The sequence below is a fragment of the Glandiceps talaboti genome, chromosome 18, assembly GCF_964340395.1.
Source record: "Glandiceps talaboti chromosome 18, keGlaTala1.1, whole genome shotgun sequence".
Classification (NCBI taxonomy): domain Eukaryota; kingdom Metazoa; phylum Hemichordata; class Enteropneusta; family Spengelidae; genus Glandiceps; species Glandiceps talaboti.
In genome coordinates this window covers 8705717-8726366 of record NC_135566.1, presented here as the reverse complement: position 1 = coordinate 8726366, position 20650 = coordinate 8705717, and the positions used below count along the sequence as shown (strand labels likewise).

The 20650-nt window shown below is 35.0% G+C and overlaps 1 protein-coding gene across 2 annotated transcripts; it reads right to left on the bottom strand.

The window, feature by feature from the left end:
- Nucleotides 1-1956: 1956 nt before the first annotated feature.
- Nucleotides 1957-20467, bottom strand: LOC144448895 (argininosuccinate lyase-like). 2 transcript variants are annotated; one of them, XM_078139238.1, is made up of 15 exons: nt 20193-20467; nt 14977-15171; nt 13309-13449; nt 12310-12407; nt 11724-11763; nt 11369-11406; nt 10822-10899; nt 10497-10549; nt 9587-9764; nt 8989-9073; nt 7790-7892; nt 6648-6769; nt 5838-5944; nt 4543-4881; nt 1957-3512 (listed from the first exon to the last, which is right to left on the bottom strand). In XM_078139238.1, the coding sequence occupies exons 1-14, from the start codon at nt 20265-20267 to the stop codon at nt 4743-4745; spliced, it is 1452 nt and encodes a 483-aa protein (XP_077995364.1). In that variant the 5' UTR covers nt 20268-20467; the 3' UTR covers nt 1957-3512; nt 4543-4742. The 2 variants fall into 2 exon arrangements, with proteins under 2 accessions (XP_077995364.1, XP_077995363.1); XM_078139237.1 differs by lacking the exon at nt 20193-20467 and adding an exon at nt 16297-16424.
- Between the last annotated feature and the right edge of the window lie 183 nt (nt 20468-20650).

Here is a 20650-nt window from a genome sequence, read left to right as displayed (position 1 = left end):
TCCTCACTCCTCTTTGTATACACTACATTTGTATCCTTCTTTCTCCCATCTTTCTCCCTATTATCATCAAACTGTTTCTCCATTGTGACGATTTCTCTCACGAGAACATCTTGAGGTTTGGCTTTGAGGCCTGTAGTTTGAAACTTTCTCACAAACTTCTCACTTCCCATGTATTTGGAGGATACTTCGTCTTCTGAGACCATAACAAAAACACTACATCCTAGCTTCTCGATCAGTTCTTGTAACTGTTTTGAAGGGAAGTGAGAAAATAATTAGTCTGGAAAATTAATTATATATATTATACATTTTTATTACTTTACCGCGAACATATATATTTCGATGGGTGCTGGACTTACGCGATCCTAGTATAATATAAACCCAAGTTATTTTACCCCTTCACCATATTATCGGTCAAATATATCAATATTATCGATATTTAATTACATTTTTAAACACATCTCGGGAAGCAAGTGTCTGTGGTGCGGCAGACATGGCAGAGTAACGTGCACTTGACGCCCAAGGTCCGTCCCGTTGAAGTAAAAAACAAAAAGCATTGTGTTGTCTCACCTTCCGAAAGAAATCTACTTTAAATCTGTGTCTGAGAGACAGTGAAGTGTCAGGTATATCAGGAGATAACATGTTGTCTTCAATGTCTTTCCAAAACTCGCGGCGATGTTTAAACATGGGGTTCTACTTCCATGATATAAATAAGCGTCTTTAAAATTTCAACTTTGACCTCTAGCTCTTATGCTGTAAGACACGCGAGACTCAGACTGCGCGAGACTAAACGAGATTTTGTATGGCCCTCTACCGTTGACAAATAGTTCATAGTGCTTTTGTTTTGTCAGAACCAGTATTAAAATTTATCACAATGAAAATGTATATTTTTATTTGTAAGGCATGCAATAAAATTGAAATAATGGTTTGTCTGGAAATTTTCATGTAGAGTTACAGGGAGTCTTAGTCTGGATGACCAGACTGTGGTTAAACCAGTCTGGTCAAATTCCCTCAATCAGCACACATTCCTGTGCTCCTCCTACAGCATTCATATAAACGTGATCATGTTGTTGCGTCCCTACATGATTTAGTTTAAACGGACTGGCGGTGGAGTCCTGGTTGGACATTGGACATCGTCAAAACAGCTGTACCAAATGAATATTTAATGAGCGGTGATGACAGATCGTTATTACTAGTGACATGCGCTGTTGTGCTTTGCTCACTATGGGGCTGAACCATAATTAACACCTTTCGTCAGTGCCTTGACTATACTGTGAGTGAAGGTATAAATTGTAACGATACTGTAAAGGAACAAGACTAAGGGAGCCCTGGAACCTCAAAACGAAAATACTGTAAACCCGCAAATTTTCGCTGAAGCCTATTTTCACTGAAAAATAAAAATGCAAAAAGAAGTAGTGACTAAAATCAAAATGCCTTCTTGTAGATGAACACAATAAAGCCTGTTTACACAGTGATTTGTGATTTTGCTTTGATTTGTGACACAGCAAACCAAAATAACAGATTGTAACGTAAACATATGCTAGAACACAGCAATGTATCAGTAAAAATTAGTTTGGAACTAGCTGGAGACTGCAAAAAATGCAAACATTTCTAGTGGTGAAAATATCCAAATCAATACAGTACTATGGATAACTATATATATATATATATATATATATATATATATAGTTAGTTATCCATGGTACTGTATACAGAGTATACAGAGGGATATATAATAATATACAGGCATGTATACAATTGAAATTACATAATATATATATTTATGTATATGTGTGTCTATATATATTTTTATATCCCCTTGGTTTTGTATGGATGAGAATTGTATTGTGTGTGTGTGTGTGTGTGTTCATTTTCCAATGTACTCCTGCTGTTCAAAAAAATGGAATATATTTCAACCAACTTTTACTCACACAAGTAAAACAAGACCATCTTTACGGCTGGGTTTAATCATCTATTTTATTCACATAACTATTTTCTTATCATCTACAAAAAGATCACAGATAGGTAAATTTAGTTTTATCTTGAGGTATGATGGACACCAATATTTCAATAGTCTGCATTCATCGACACCAGCCACTAACATTAACTGTCAAACATTGGCAGTGGAAATTAAAGTCCTTTGTATCAACACTATTTCTATTTTCTGGGCCTGACAGAACATTGGAAAATAGTATGATTATTCAAATGAACATTTATTCATTGTACTAGCCAACTTCCATGAGGTATTGTGAAGGAAATGCATATTACATTATATAACATATTGTTTTCATATGACCTTCAGTGATTGGCTTACATTGTGTCATGTGGTATGGACTAGTGATCTCAATTTGCATACAGTGGGCACTATTCATTTTCTTATTTTCCCTAGGGCACTAGTACATGTAGCATAGGAGTCCTATCACTGATTTACTAAGAAAATGGAAACAATAGCGAGACTATGAGTTACAAAACACCTGCTTGGCCTTTATTTTGTGACTAGTAGATGTCATATTAACCCAGCTGATACTTCCTTTGGCTTTCTGCCTCAGGAAATAGTTGCTATGTAACAGCCCTCGAGGTAATAGACATCTACTAGTGCCCTCATAGCTAGGTATAATAATGAAATAGTGCATATTCATAACAGTACATTGCCTACCAACGCTATATTCAAGACATTTACAATTATTACCCCTGGTGCAGACCCAGTATGGTGCTAGTAGTCTATGATAGTTTCAGTTGGCAGGTAGAATATGTATAACCTTATTATACATTGCAGCCTTTGTAAGCACATAGGGATAGATCCTTCACATAGCTACCTCTATCCTACCAGGTCCCAAATTATGCAAGTGGGTTGACAACGGCACAATTGTGGTTCAAAAGTTAATGTTACAAAACTATCCTTGAAGCTGAAACATATAAGTCTACAGTACACACAGTGATTCAGTTAATGAACTATCTCAATTCTTTGGCAGTAAACAATCTTCTGGGGTTTCACATGTTACACAGTACAGCACAACAACTAGAATTCAAACTACACAGTCATAAACTTTCTAGAAGAAAAAATACACTTCGCTTTTTGACCCTGTTAAACGTTTTATGAAATATTCTAATAGTACTTTCACCATGCTTGCATATAGATATGTATGTATGTATGTACCAACACAGTTATGAATGAAGCTAAGCAATTACCATGGTAACTGTAATTGAACAATTCTGGTCTCTAGTAATTGTCGTAACAAAAACTTGCAGATGGCATCCCAGTCAAGGGTTGCTTTTCAGTGAATACATAACTATTATTATGGTGATAGTTTCACATTTTATATACCATACTTTGTAACGCGTTAGTGCCCCGGGGCACTTCCACTGTAAGTTTTTCATAAAGTGGGGGTTGGCTGCTTGCTCAAACACCCCTCCATTGCAATGGTTGAAACCTGGGTGTGATACACAAGATGTGATAGAGTTCTTGAATTTTCAAACATCTATTAATTATTGCTGAAGATTTTGATCTTTCTATTCTATAGCAAAAAAAATTGAAACTAGGTAGTTACATGGAGATTTTTCTGGACAAAATAAACACAAGAATTATGTCTCAAAGGTCATATCTAAAGTTGATTTTTGCACGTCAAAGGTCAAATTGTAAGCTGAATTTTGCATGTCAAAGCTAAAAATGATAAAAAGCTGCATGTCAAAGGTCAAATCTAAAGGTGACACTTACATATGTTAAAGGTCAATCTAAAACTAGCCTTGCATGTCAGAGGTCAAATCTAGAGATGAGATTTGCATATCAGAGGACAAATTTAAAAGATGACACTGGAATCTCAAAGGTTAAAGGTTAAACCTTGAAATTGATACATTCTAATTTTCTTTACATCTGTCTTCGAGGAAGACAACACAAAAATTTAAAAGTTTTTAAAAATCAAAAGTTAGTCTGCTTTACAAACAGAACCACTGCCATGCAGTTCAAAACCACATATTATACATCATACTGAGGTAAAAGCTGATAATGATATGTTTAGCATTTTAGTAAACATTTTGTGACTATATAAATCAAACTAATCAAACTTGACAGAAAACAGACATTTTACATGGTCATTTTAACCCATAATTGTACTCTGCAGAAAGGAAAACTTTAATGTAGTTATATCATCAAGTTCAAAATTACCCATAACACACTAGGATTAATACTAGACTCTCTCACAGTCCTTGGAACTTCGCATAGCTAAAAGAGCTGTTTTATATGTACCGATATCTACCATATAATTGTACTTGAATATCCTTGTACTGTGCGCCCTCATTGACCACATAGGGATAACCATTCGTTGATATGTTATTCGATGCTCTGTGTTATCGGGAACAGTTGCAGTAACATGTCAACGGATGGTTATCCCTATGTGGTCAATGAGGGCGCACAGTACAGGGATATTCAAGTACAATTATATGGTAGATATCGGTACATACAAAACAGCCCTTTTAGCTATGCGAAGTTCCAAGGACTGTGAGAGAGTCTAGGTTTAATACATACAGCTATGAAAAGAATCAACGTACATACTATCAAGAACATTCTAGTTTGAAGAAACTTTGCAAGTTTTTTTTTTTAAAGCTTTCAAATTGCCTCTGGATAAACTGTAGAACAACTGTGATGTCTTCATCATGTACCAATAACTACCCTGTGGGTAGATTGGAAGATGAACCCCTCCTTCATCACTTCCCTGTGGGTAAATGGAAGATGAACCCCCACATTTAAATCAATGAGATTTCAACCACTGAGTAAGCTGTTCAATTTGCTGTGTAACACTCTGACGACTTGTACCACCAACTGACGTATACTGCTCAACGCTGTTCTCGTAATTCCACACACTTGATACGTCGTTATCAAAGGCGGAACTGTAAGAAATGAAAAAGTCGTCAACTTTTATGAATAATTATTCATCACCAAAAACAAAGCAGTGTAATTCTTCTTATTAAAGACAAAGTATTACTGTAACTTTTTCGTAAATTTTTGACAGAAAAATAGCACAGCACATTTACTGGAAACAATTTACTCCTTACTATTGACAGAATAACCTTGTATGACAAGTTGGCTCGATTTCCATATGTAAACAATCATGAATCAGGTACAGCCACGATCACTTATTTGTCAATAACTGTGCCATTCAGAGATATATAACAACTTAAGATGATCTTTGTTGCAGTATTTCAAATACTGACTTTAATTTATCTCTGAGAAATTTTAAAAATGCAATTTTGCAAGATTGTCATCTCAAGTCCACCTGGATTGATTTTATATATTATGCCTTGTAATGTGTTTTTATGTGCATTTTGTTAGTTTTGTTTGTTTTATGTGTTTCTGTGGTTTGTATTCTTGTCTTTTTCTGGAGTTTTTCATTTTTTAGGAGTCTGTAAATGGGACTTGCTCCCGTTGGTCTGGACTACTTAGCAATCATACATGCCTCAGTGAGTACATAAAACTAAAGTCGAACATGGGTCATGGTCATGACATACAACATGATTTGTGATCATAAGAGGACAAGAAAGTTGTACACATTCAAACAGAAAATACAAAACTTCTTCCCCTAATCATTTTTTGTTACATTATTGATTCCATGGTACTTTAAAAGTATAAATAAACAATTTCAAAATCATCATCATTTTCCTCACTTTTTTATAAATTAAGTTTACTTGTAATGGCACAGGCACAATTATAGTATTCCACAATAATTTTCTTCATGCAGCCATAAAATACTTATCTTGACTCATAGTGACAAGGCCCCTTATGTCACTTGTATTTTCCATAGATGACTCAACTAAAATATTGGGGTAAAACATCCATGACAACCTACCTAACTTTCTTCAAGTCTTCCAGCGTGAGGTCCTTCATTGAACATTTCTTGGTCTCTGCAAGATGTACAGCACTTCCTGACAATCCGTGGGCTTCTCTGAAAGGTACCTGTTATACAAAATATCACAGGTCATCACCACAAAGTCGGCCATTTTGAATCATGTCACATATCACATGTAGCTTCTCTGAAAGGTTGTGTAAAACATTCCACAAGGAAAGTTTGCCATTTTCAATCACATCAAATTGCTTCACTTGCTAGTTCCCAGTGCTTGTAATTTTCAAAGCACATAACTGTACCAATGAACCTTCAGGATATCTCAAGACGTATCACTTAATCGGTCCCCTTCAATCACTCATACACTACATTTCAGTCAACCAGGTTCTGGTCACGTTGCACTTAAGGACTGCAAATGGGTACATGAGATTTGGCAAAGTGGGGGGAAGGGGGTGCTAAAATTTAGTCATGGCTGTGGATTGCATGGCAACGTTAACTGTTCACAAAATGTACATAAAAGAATTATGTGTTCTTTAAAGAGCATTACACTAGTAGATAGGCATGCTTTAATTACTGATAGTTCCTAATAAAACAATAGAGAGAGAACAACATGGAAAATGAGTCACATCTTCATGTGTGTTGTCTTTATGCTACAATCTTCAACTATTCTGTCTCTCATTTCTGGCCCCAAAATGGCTTGCAAACAGCACTCCTAGTGGCCAAACCATGAAATGTGTTATCTCCCTAACAACCACAATATGGCATATTAGTATGGTAACATATGAGGCCAGCATATCCCAACTTAGTTTGACTTACCCCTTTCCTAACCAAGTAATATGCAAGATCTGTAGCCAGCATATCAGGACTCAATGCATTACTAGCTGCCTTCTTATTCACCTCTAGTGTGGACAGTGCTCCAATAGCCACCTGTAGTACACCTGTAAATATGTAAACAATGACAAGAATTTGGTGGTATGTTACTAACAAGAAATGATACTGTGATACTACAAATAAAAGAATTTCCCACATTCCAGAGTGTTAAGGCATACCACTTGGCATCCTTTGTATGTAATGTTGTGTTTTTTAATCAAAGATGGCTCCCAACATTATGCAGTGTCATGGCATCAAACATGGCTTCCTACTTTATAACATGTTACAGTTATGTCAAAAATGGTTACCTACTAATTCGCTGAGGTGGAGAACTAGTTGAAGACTGTTTCATATTCATTTACTGAAAATAGACCTAACAGATGGCTCTTTACCTTCTAGAGTGTCATACGCATCAAACATGGCTTCCTACCTTATAGAGTGTCATACGCATCAAACATGGCTTCCTACCTTATAGAGTGTCATAAACATCAAACATGGCTTCCTACCTTACCTTCTAGAGTGTCATAAACATCGAACATGGCTTCCTACCTTACCTTCTAGAGTGTCATAAACATCGAACATGGCTTCCTACCTTACCTTCTAGAGTGTCATAAGCATCAAACATGGCTTCCTACCTTATAGAGTGTCATAAACATCAAACATGGCTTCCTACCTTCTAGAGTGTCATAAACATCAAACATGGCTTCCTACCTTACATTCTAGAGTGTCATAAACATCAAACATGGCTTCCTACCTTACCTTCTAGAGTGTCATAAACATCAAACATGGCTTCCTACCTTACATTCTAGAGTGTCATAAACATCAAACATGGCTTCCTACCTTACCTTCTAGAGTGTCATAAACATCAAACATGGCTTCCTACCTTCTAGAGTGTCATAAACATCAAACATGGCTTCCTACCTTCTAGAGTGTCATAAACATCAAACATGGCTTCCTACCTTACATTCTAGAGTGTCATAAACATCAAACATGGCTTCCTACCTTACATTCTAGAGTGTCATAAACATCAAACATGGCTTCCTACCTTACCTTCTAGAGTGTCATAAACATCAAACATGGCTTCCTACCTTCTAGAGTGTCATAAGCATCAAACATGGCTTCCTTGTCTTCTTGTAAATCTTTGTTGTAGGTGCTTGGCAGTCCTTTCAAAGTCATCATGAATCCAGCACACTGTCAAAATAAAGTAAAGATGGTGGTTGAGTGTGAAAGTTCTATGAAAAATTGGACTGATATCACTTCTTGGGTAATCTCTAAAGATAAACTTGGTAATTATGTTTTCCCCTGTTACAGAATCATGCACCTAAAGTTCATAACTGACAGTAAGGCTGCATTTACACCAAGAAGTTTTGATTACAAAAGAGGCCAACAAACATTTTTGACTGTTTACACAAAAATGCAAAAGATGGAACAGGTTCAGAAAACGAGGCTGTCTTTGAATGGAAACAGATTGTTTTGAAAACAATCCACTTTTGGCAGTGTTTTCAAATCATTGCATTTTCATGTGCATTGTTGGCATCTCCATGTAAATGGTGGGTGTAAGCAAAACAAAATAGTTGCATTTTTTTTCAAACGAGTCCTAAAATTGAAGCCATCTCTTTATTGTGGGTAGACAGAATGCTATGGCCAACATATAATTTGGTCCAACAAATGTTTACATTGTAACAATGAAATTTTACGGAAATATTCTTGTGTGAATTTTGTTCTTGTTCTATATGATGTGTGTAGTTATTCTATGAAGTACATATTCCTTTTAGTTTCAATGATTTCTTACTTTAGGAGTTAGTGTTTATATTAAACAGTCTCGCCATGAAATGTAGTCTGTGAGATATGACATTCATGCCACGCTATCAGCCAGCACTAGGTTAGAAGCCTGAGAGGGCTGAACAACATGACATATCTTACAGTGGTTTAGAAGTCTGATAGGGCTGAACAACAAGACATTTCTTAGAGTGGTTTAGAAGTCTAATAGGGCTGAACAACACGACATATCTTACAGTGGTTTAGAAGTCTGATAGGGCTGAAAAACATGACATATCTTACAGTGGTTTAGAAGTCTGATAGGGCTTAAAAACATGATGTATCTAACACTGGTTTAGAAGTCTGATAGGGCTGAACAACATGATGTATCTAACACTGGTTTAGAAGTCTGATAGGGCTGAACAACACACCATATCTTACAGTGGTTTAGAAGTCTGATAGGGCTGAACAACACTGTGATGAAGTATCTTACAATCTCTGTAAAATGCAGATATAATATACATCATACCTTTCCAAATACACGTCCAGATTTTCCACGGATCAATTCCAGACTGTCGGCATTTTTCTTTTGAGGCATCAAACTACTTCCAGTACTGAAATATTAATATTTGAAAAAGGGTCAGTATAAAAGGAGTTCTCTTTAGATACTCTCATAAACATTAGGTCCTTCTACAACCATTTCAGAATAACACAGAAACTTCTACTCCGATTTGTATTTAAGTTACTATCAGTAACATGCCTTTTTCATATCTTGATCACCTAAAATAACCACATTTCATCTTCTTTCAAATAATACTTTTAGCTCATATTCAAGCATAAAAATTAAATTAAACGAATGCTACAATTTAAAATGATATTACACTATAGTTGTATACTTAATAAATCATGCTTTGCTTCCTTGCTGGTATACACAGAATTTTATTCAGGTAGATGAGGGTGAAGGGGGGGGGGGGGGCTTAAGTTTTGATCTTACTTCAATGAACATTCAAGATATGTGCATTATTTATGGTTCCTATAGGTGTCAGACTTTATTAGCATGGCTATTTTCTCAATCCTAATTTTTGTCCCAGAATCTTCATATTTTTTATTATAGCGCTTGTCTTTACCTGTAAGCATCTGAGAGTTGGACAAAAGAGAATTCCTTTGTGCTGTAGATGATCAGATCCTCTGCCCATTTACTGAGATGTATCATTGTCATTGATGACCAGAATAAGAACTCTACCACAAAATCTCTACCACTGGTACCATCCAAACTGTTACCTGATACACCAGTGAAATGAAGCTCTACAGAAGAGAAAGAACAGATAATCTAATTGGTGCACTGAAATACAGCTTTACATAACAAATATACAACAGTTGATCTAATTGGTGCATTGAAATGAAGCTCTACAGAAGAAAGAACAGATAATCTAATTGGTGCATTCAAATACAGCTTTACATAACAAATATACAACGGTTGATCTAATTGGTGCATTGAAATGAAGCTCTACAGAAGAAAGAACTGATGATCTAATTGGTGTATTGAAATCAGCTCAGAACAAACATATAACATATGATCTAATTGGTGCATTCAAATCAAGCTCTACAGTACACTACAACAGATGATCTAATTGGTGTGTTGAAGTGAAAATATTGATTCATTAACAGAAATTCTAACAAATTCACTGATCAGTGATTTGATGTGAAAATTTTCACAAGATGACAGAAAATGTAACTGATGATCTGATTGGTGAAATGAAGTTAGAATGTTGACCAGGCGACAGACAGTAACAGCTGATCTGATTGGTTGGTTGGTTGGGTGGAAAAAATGGACTGTTTGACAGAATTTGTAACAAATAAACTGAATGGTGAACTGAAGTAAGAAAACAGGAACTGACTGACATCAAGTTTAAGCTATAACCTGCATTCCTGTATTATGCATCAAACTCTTATAACTTTTCGAATTCTGGTGGTTTCTAAATCTACCAAATGAACAAAACGATAAACATTATATATCCTTTTTCGTGCACAACCTACCTTTTGCTAGGAATTCTCTGTTAACATTGAACGGGTTCCCAGCTAGTGCACCACTGTTGACGAGATATAAAAGTATACATTTTTGGAAAAATGAAAAAAAAAAAAAGCATATTTTGTTTCACTCAGTTCATCAACTTTTTAAATATAGAGTATTTTGAACTTTTTAATGAAACGACTTTCAGTTTACAATGGTAGTTCTTAATAATAGACTGCTCTGGAGTAAATTCTTCAAAACCCTTAAACGTGGTAACTTGTATCGTCAGTTTTTTCAGTGTCAAAGGTCACATAAGGATGTAAATGACCACATAAAGAAAGGAAAACCTACCATCCAAGTGGACATACATCAACTCTGGTTTTCAATTCTGTGAGTCTTTGAATATCTCTTTGTAATGCAAAGGCATAGCTGAAAAAGAAATGAAAATGTTACCATGGAAACAACTGTGTATCTCAAATGAAGAATTATGCTATTAATGGCATGGGCCAAAGTAATGACAGTGTAAGGCCAAAAAAAAGAAAGAATTGTTTCTGGTCAGGACATTTTGTTTGTCATTTGCTTGTTCATGACTTCTGCAGTTGTCTTCACTGAAGTAGGAGGGTTATTTTTGTGTTTCCCCCGGATCTGCAGACTGCATGGGGCTGGACAAATACGGAAAAAAAGATTGACATGAGGGTATTTAAGTGATGCACGTGCAGAAACAGTTCTTTCTTTTTTAATGGTCTAATGAAACAATAAGGTATACATGTATAATATTAGATTACAGCCAACCATCGAAGATGCTGGACAGAGGGGCCAGGCTATGCAAACTTAATGTTTAAGTCATCTCATATAAAATATTATAAATGATCGAAAATAACACATACAGTGAACTCACCTTAGTAGCCACTGACTCCATCTGATTGGCTGTGCTCTCTGAAAAGGAATGCATAAACAAAACTATTGCTCCGGTAATCTGACTGAATTCTCACAGATTTCCTTGTAAAATACTCAAAATACAATCTGTTACAAACAAGGAAAGTAAACATTGTCAAATGAATTGGATTAATAATTTATCGTGAAGGTATAAAAAATTCAAACTAATGTGCATATGTTCACTATAGTATCAGACATTTGAGCCAAGTTTGATTGAAATCGACACATGCATTTCATAGATACAGCTGGACACAGATGGATGGATACACAGATGCACCCACGGTAAGAACACTGAGATAAGCAGAGAAGACACTAACCTGAAGATGCGTATAGCCTGGCATCAAAATATCTATTTCACTGAAGAAAAAAAATGTTTTCAAATTATATGGCTATTCATCAAAAAGTGTTTCTTTGTAGAGGTGTTAAGTGACCTTAATTGCAACAGGCATAAAAGTACTTCATTCAAAATAGACATTCACTCCAAATTCTTGGTACCTGTAATAGAATTCTACTAGTAATGGTCGTTCGATTTCTTGGTCAACATCATAGCTTACACTCCGCATTACACATGCATTACTATAGTCGTGCGTGAGAATAAGTCGACATTCTAGAATTATGCTTATTTCCTCTGACTATTTATTACAGAGGTTTTATTATACAACAACAATGATTTCTGGAGTAGCAGAAATGAACAGATAGCGAAATGAAAGATCTTGTAGTTGTAGAAAAGTGAATTTTGGGTAATTACTACTTAGTCGTGTTAATTCATTATTCACATTGCTCATTGCTTACTCCCAAAATTTTTTTTTACAAAAGTTTTATTTTCAGACAAAGATGATTTCTGGAGTAGCAAAATAGGACTGATAATAAAATGAACCATCTTGTAGAAAAGTGAATACTTACTGCTTAGCTCTGGTAACTATGACTTGAATAAAATCTTTTAGATACGTGTCCAGTTTATCTAATCTTGTTTTCAGCCATAACCTGACATCTGTAGCACACTAAAACCAACAAGAAGCAGACAACTAATTTCCAAAATGAACGTAAAACATTGGCTCTCATAACACTTACAATCGGTATTATACCATGCATGAGCCATTTAGAACAAAAAATATGGAAGATATACTCTGGTCATTCTACGTCATGACAACGCACATCACAACACGATAACCTGTGTCTATGTCACTGGTTCTGCTGTGTTCGAAATATGAGTCAAAATTTTCAAAATTTCCATTACTTTCCCCAATTTTTCTTTGATATTACTGCCATTGGTATAATTATGTTATTCTCCAAAAGATTTCTTCATTTACCCAGAAACTATTCATGACCTAAGGATTGTCACTACAAGTCGACAAAGACCCCTTAGGTCACTTGTATTTTCCTTGCCTGAATGAAGAAAAATACTGGGGAATAACATCTAATTATAGAAATCAAGTTATACACTATTAAACTAAGAAAGACACAAACTACATCTATTATTGCAATGTGTTGATATAAGCTCTCCATGGACATTGATGTAATTACACTCACAGTAGGGTGTCATTTCTGATGGCCAGTTTTTCTCAAGTTGCAGTACATTCAACCTCATTCAGTGTTTACACTATCTGATGATAATATCCACATAACCAAGGCAACGCTATCACCTACTTTGTGTAATCTTCTCCATACAGCGACTAAAGTTTAAGTTTGTGTCTATCTTAGTTTGCTGTTAGCTACTTCCAGAGTCGTGATGTATGAAGGTGGAAGCTGGCTTATTATCCTTGTTCATATTCAGACATGTTTTTTCTAAATGAGCATTACAATTTATCAAATACAAGCGCGAATGTGAGGTCTGCTACCTAATTTTGATTCTGTGAGTACAAATTTTCATTTGCAACGAGTGTTTTTACTGCTCCATTTTACCTGGTCATTCCTACTTCTCCCAGTGTGTAGTTTACCAGCAGCTGAACCAATTAATTCTCTCAGTCTACGTTCATTGGCAGTATGTATGTCTTCATCCCCAGCTTTGATTTCAAAAATTCCATTTTTCCATTCTTCAGAAATCTGAAGTAAAAACAGTAACAATCTTATATCAGTAACATTAATACTCATACTCTGTAAGATGTGAAATGATGTGTGTGTGTGGGGGGGGGCTGTTTTTGGTTTTACAGATAGGGGGTCAGTGACTTTGTCGGCCCGATTTAAGAATCCACCCCCCACCCCCCACCCACCCACCGGTCCCTTAGATAGATTTTCAGTAGAATTTGTCCATTTGACTATATGTCGAAAGAGAGAAATCACAGAAAACAACCCAACACTTATAGTTTCTAGATTTCTTTGGGCTGATAAAAACAATAACATATACCCACAATTCTGACAACTTAGAATTGTGGTTATTGTGTTTATTTATAGTACAAACACTGTCAGACAGTCAAACTGATTCAGTAATGATTGACAGGTTAAAGGTTAACATAGAGGGCGGTATTCCATTCAATCACTCAGCTCCCTGATATCAGTTTACTGCCAATATGTCATCACAGCTATGTAAGGATTTATAGTGAGTATATACCATGTGTCAACAAGTGTATGTTTTTTAAAGCAACTTTGCACATAAGAGGGCAATATTACATTCAATCACTTAGCTCCCTGATGTCAGTTTACTGTCAACATGTCACCACAGCTATGTAGGGATTTATAGTGAGTATATACCAAGTGTCAAGAAATGTGTTATTTTACCAACTTCTTACACCATAGAGGGCAGTATTCCATTCATGAGGAACTCAGGTCAAATTGATGTATATAATAGCTAGCTTATTCTTGTCATAGCTATGTTAAGATTTATTGTGAGTAAATACCAAATGTCAACACGTTACGATTTATGTTATTTTACCTACTTTATAAAACCTACATTTAAAATACATAACTATATAAATATGAGTGTACATGGCAAGACAGAATTACTGATCGTCTAATAATATATTTAGATAACGTAAATTCAAACTGTAGATAGCAAGTTGACTTTTTACCAACATACACTTGTTGACACTTGGTGTATTTGCACCATTTATGTTACAATATCATACTTTGTAATCAACTAGGAGCCCAGTTGTAAATATATTAATGTATAAACTGAGAACAAATATAAAAAACACTAAGGTGAACTGTTGTGCACTCTATCTATCCAAATACAGATTTTCACAAAAGGAAACATTGCAAAAAATGCACTATAAATAATTATATATTCACATGGTATATGAATATTGGACACTCATTAAAGATGAACTTCGACCTCCATGAATAAAACTCATGGAAGTTACACTTCGTCAAATTTTACATTGGATGTATTGAACAGGTACACTTCCACATCAACATCAACTTTAGGGGAATTTTTAGAGGGAAAAGTGAATCCATGTCTAGAAAGATGGTCATGAAAGGAATTAACCAAACCCTCAACCATCCCATGCCCTCCCTCCCTCCCTAGATAACAGTACCTACCTTTCCAAGACCATCACACTATCCCTTCCTCTTCTGTGACAAGTCCCACACCCTCATCCCCACCCCCATCCCACCCACAGGCTTGATAACACCAACCTTTCCAAGGCCATCACCAATGGCTATCCTTTCCTCTTCTGTGACAAGTCCAACTCTTTCCAATGCCTTGACATATGCTTGGCTCCCAAGGATATCTTCCTTCCACATCCGTTTATCGAAATCAATGGAGGCATTAAATTTCTCCATGACAGGGTCGGTGGCACCAGTAAATCTTCCACCCCACAGCTTACCAACCTGCAAAAACCACAAACAGCTCATTCGGTTATATTCGGTTACAAATTTCAAAATAAGATTTTTTTTAGCATTAAAATGATCATATTTTACAAATAGAAGTCTAAGAGGTGATTTAAATTGGCCATATGGATGACAAATATGTATTTTTATTTTGGATTTTTAATTCTTAAAAACTACTCTGATATGTTTTTCTACTTGTAAAAACAATTTGAAATAGTTTTAACGCTATAAATTGCAAAAAGCTAAAAAACTGAGTAAAAAGTTTGATATTGTACGTACAATAACAAACATTTGAAACATTTATTAATCTTTTGCAATTTATCGAATTACAAAAAAAGGACATAGGTTGTTTCACAGTGATTTTTCAAGTAGGAAGCCATGACAAAATTATTTCATAAATTAAAAATCCAAAATAAATACCCAATCCTCGATCCACGTGGCTACTTTAGTCTATATATAGCACTTGTATGTCTGCTAAAATTAGGAAAATTTGATCCGTTTCCGAATAAAAAAATATCAACTAGCATGAATGAAAACAGCTGGAAATGCTAATATTTATTGAAATAATGAACACACAACACTAACACCAGCAATTTTTAATGTAAAGCCAATGAAAATACACTAAAGTTCCAAATTGTTATAATTATTACAATTGAAAGCAGTACTAAATATAGCAACCCGGGGCATTGAGTGTTTCCATCTTCCGTTTGTTGTTTTTCAGCTGACTGGTACATTGACAGTTATAAAGATGAAACTTGTCGGATAACTGATAGAATCACATGTTAGTCAGGCAAATTTAATAATAATAGGCCAAAGTATTATTATGCAAATTATCTGAAAAAGTTGTCCATGACACTAGTAATGAATTAACACCTGACCGGTGACTGGGTGCAAGGTGTTAAGATATATGAATGTGTACATATAGAAAGGGGTATTGGAATAGTGGTAGAAATCCACTACAACCAGTTAAAATATGCAAGTGATCGTAGAGTGCTTTGCCGCCATATGTCTCGGGAACGTGCTGAGACACCCATAGTATACATTGTTGAACATAAATAACCTCACACCATGCACCACAGATGACAAAGTGACCTGATCGGGTCACTGAAACACGTATCGCCTTACTTTCTCCCCAATTTCCGGTTCATCTGACGCGATTTCATCATGCTTTCTCTTTATGCTGTCAGTGCCTGTTGCTGACTGCTCTCTGATGGCATTTGCGGCCATATTTAGGTACGATTCAAAAGTAAACAACTCGATAATGTCCGACACACGTACACGTGCCAACTACTGCATGCATGCAATGCCTCGATGTTCCTTCGCAACCTAGCCATGTGGTGGCGCTATTCAAATGTATCGTGGCGGAGGTCATCAGTACCGTTTCGGTTTCACCATCACTATGACAGCTATCTCTCATCAATCCACGTAGAATTATTTTTCTTGGTTGTTACAGTGTTATTAATCTTACAATTATAGCTCTTCCTCATTTATATCCTACGACAACTTTGGTCGTTAAATACGGGGTAATGAAATTGATAGCTAAACAGATTTTCTGGACATTGTCAGTTTTTCTCTCTCTTTTTTCAATTTTTTTTTTTATAGATTTGTACTTGGGGTTTCCTAGAAGGCACGAAGGAGATGACACTATGGCCTTCTCCTAGTACATTTATTGTAATTAAATCAATTTTCATATATTGGCCAAGAATAATTGTTCATAGTGGTAATTTACTGAGGGGCTGTTTATTCTATATAGGGCATCTACATCTATATTAATTTATTAGATTTTGAGAGAATGGTATGTGTGGGTCAACTCCTTTGCAAATTTTATTCTATAATCAGCAGAATTAATGTTAATTTATGTAAAGAATTTTGCAGGTTATGGTCCAGTAAATTTCATACTGTTTTGAAAATTACCTTCTTTGAATGTAAAAATCCTGGTAGATGAAAAATAAAAAAATTGAGAATTTCTGAAGTGTTTATATACTCTATCTATCTATCTATCTATCTATCTATCTATCTATCTATCTATCTATCTATCTATCTATCTATCTATCTATCTATCTATCTATCTATCTATCTATCTATCTATCTATCTATCTATCTATCTATCTATCTATCTATCTATCTATCTATCTATCTATCTATCTATCTATCTATCTATCTATCTATCTATCTATCTATCTATCTATCTATCTATCCAGAAGTTAGTATGAAAACATCTGTCCAATATACTTATATTCACATCACTCCGCTAGCAATAATACAAGAGATAAGTCTATATCAGAAGACAACCATTTTACCTTTTAACTATGTTAAAGTGTTTGTAATGGCAGAAATCATTTCCCTAGTACATTAGTGCAGTGACTGACATTATCACACAGTGATCTTGTAATTGAATATGCTAACCCTTTCACTCTACATTATTCACAGTGGAAAAAATATCACAAATACTTTTCATTTGGAGAGAATAATATCGCAGGTTTTCATTTCAACTTTTTTTTTGCAAGACAATTCTGAATTTCATGAGAAAATTCTATTAATAGCCATGGCAACATTGCACTGTTGTAACTTTCTACAAAAGTTAATTAATGCATACAATTTATATTTTGTTGTCATGGTAACTTGTAAATTTTATGCTGGAAAAAAATGTCTCTTTTCAAGTATACAGGCATTGGCTTGATGGTTCAATTATGGTGTCCTTTCAATAATGTAGTGAAAAAAAATTGTTATCATGACATATCTTCAATATAATATCCATACCATCAAATAACCTTAAAAAACACATATAATGTAACACAATGCAACAAACCACAATGCAACACAATGCAATGTAATACCTCACACCTCAACAAACCACAATGCAACACAGAGTAATGTAATGCCTCACACTTCTCTAAACTTGGCAACACAATACCAAGACCATAATGCCTCACCCTGATGTACAACGGGCTTCTTCGAAGTCAGATATACCAATTTTTAAAAATCTATTTTTTTTAATAATGAAGAAATGCAATACAGGATTGGTGTAAAAGACTTGCCTGAGTCCCTTAAGCACAAAGAAATGCAGATAAAATCATCCTCGCTATTGTTCTCTTTTATAACCTTGACATTTTTTCCAGAGACAAAATTGGATGTCTACTGTCGTCATCTGGAAAGTAAATTTCTACTGACTATCCTAATTGAAGCTTGATTCACTTTAATGTATTTTCCATCTGACACTGAAAGAAGTACTAGTAGAAAGCCAGACTGACTCTAGAGTATATATCCTATTTACTGAAACTCAGTTGTGAGTAAATGAAGTACAACAGATCCAATCATGAAAACCGACTAGCCGTCAGTCCAAATATTACTTTACAGATCAAATTTGAATATTCAAATGTAGAGTTTGAATTAATTAATTAATTAAAAGGATCTACTACAATTCATATGCAGCAAATTGGTTTGTTTTGAGTGAAAAAAAAATTGTGAAAATTGTAAGCTAAAACGTGCATGAAAACATGCATGTAAGCTAAAATATGCATGGAATTGGATGTATATATGGTTGTTATTCTAGCTGCTAGATCATTAGGATTTCTATTGATATTAGATGGCCAAGGGTCACATCGAGGGTGTTTACTTCCGAGATACTGTCATCCTCCACTTTTATTTAACAACCTTCCCAGCTCAGATGCAGGTGTTAATTGCTACAAGACTGTCATGTGTGTGTATGCACTGGGTGTAGTAAGTCATAAATAATATATGTATATATGCGATAATTTTTATACCTATGTATGGCCATGTAAGTATGTGAATGTGTAGTTTCAGATTTCTGATTCTCCATTCCTTCCCCCCCCCCTATTAATGGTATATTCCTTCATTGGCCTGTTCATCAACAACATATCAACTAAACTCTTCTTTTCTATAAAGCCTTACCTAACAGATTGCAATTCTAGCTCTCTTCTTACTTGAGTCAGTTTTTACCTCTATCTACTTAATATCAGAATGAAAACAACTTTTTATATGTTAATTAATTAGCTGACAGTTAATTTATGAGACGACACTAATGACTATCCAACCATACACCCTAGGCTATCAATGCCAAATCAACAATACTTCAGCACTTGGTCAGCTGACTAGGTAATATATTGTCCCATATATATATACAATGTATATATATATATATATATATATATATATATATATATATATATATATATATATATATATATATATATATATATATATATATATATATATATATATATATATATATATATATACACACTATACTATATAATATATATATATAACTTTACATTGAGTTCTATATATAAATTATATATATACATATATATACTCACACACACCCCACACCCCCACACACACACACACATTAATAAATTCAGTATATGTAAAATGGCTATGCTGGAGTAAACAGTGATCCATACATATATATGTAGAGCAGTGTAATTAAGTCAGATTCATAGCCATTGCACAGTGTTTCACGCTGTAGCAATCATCAGATGACATGGTATTGCGTTATATATATCATTATATATAAATTTTCATTTAAAAGAATACAATGTTATCAACTTAATTCAATTTAATTGATAAGTTACTATAATTTTCACTATGGATATCACTCATCCTCCATGTCAAGGGTTTTTACAAATGATCCTCTCATGTTGACCAATCAATGACTCATCCATCGCCACCTACGAGACAAATTCTATCTATGTCTATATCGGTTCCATTATTTCCTCCATTTTCTTTTATTACATACTTCTCCTAGTGCCCATACGGTCATTAACGCTATATAACGCTATATACGGTTTCGGTATGGTGTTTGTATTATGTACATACTATATCATGTTACCGTACATTTAAATTATGTCACGAACCGCGGTGACCTTCACGAAAGCAATATTTTGATGAAAATCACAACTGTTCAGATATTTACCGTGCCTCACATTCTATTGGGCATGCAGACGTGGTATTAATGCCAACGTGTGTCTTATGAATATTGATAGCATGATACTAACCTCCGCGGACACCGGCGTCTCGCCACTTCCACCGCATCCAGCCTGCCCAGAATTGTTCATCTGTTTTCTTTCCATTTTCGCAGTACAGAGACAGTCGACTTGTCAGACAAGAGGCCACTTCGCGAAGATTTGACACAAAGTCAGTTAGACGTAGCAGTAAAATTGGACCAAGAAATGCGAATCACCCATAAGTTGAAGCTCCATAAAATCACGAGGCTGCCATGTTCAGTAATCCTTGTCAAAGAAAGTCAATCTTTTGACTGCAGCTGTTCATTCATCGATATCATTACACTTACATCATCTAATCACGGCACTCACGATCACGACAGAGAAATATGAATAGCGCCACCAAACAAATACAGTCAATTGCTTTTGTTTTTGTTGACACACGCAAATTTCATTCATTCATATACTCAGCAGGTGTGGAAACCATTCAACCATCATGACTCACAACCAGT

Excerpts from the sequence above, each read along its gene's own strand:
- LOC144448895 (XM_078139237.1), bottom strand. The coding sequence starts at position 16,398 with ATGGCCGCAAATGCCATCAGAGAGCAGTCAGCAACAGGCACTGACAGC. Across the intron at positions 11,407-11,723 it reads CAGGCTATACGCATCTTCAG|AGAGCACAGCCAATCAGATG; the intron begins GTTAGTGTCTTC and ends ATTCCTTTTCAG. Across the intron at positions 6,770-7,789 it reads TGCTTATGACACTCTAGAAG|GTGTACTACAGGTGGCTATT; the intron begins GTAGGAAGCCAT and ends ACATATTTACAG.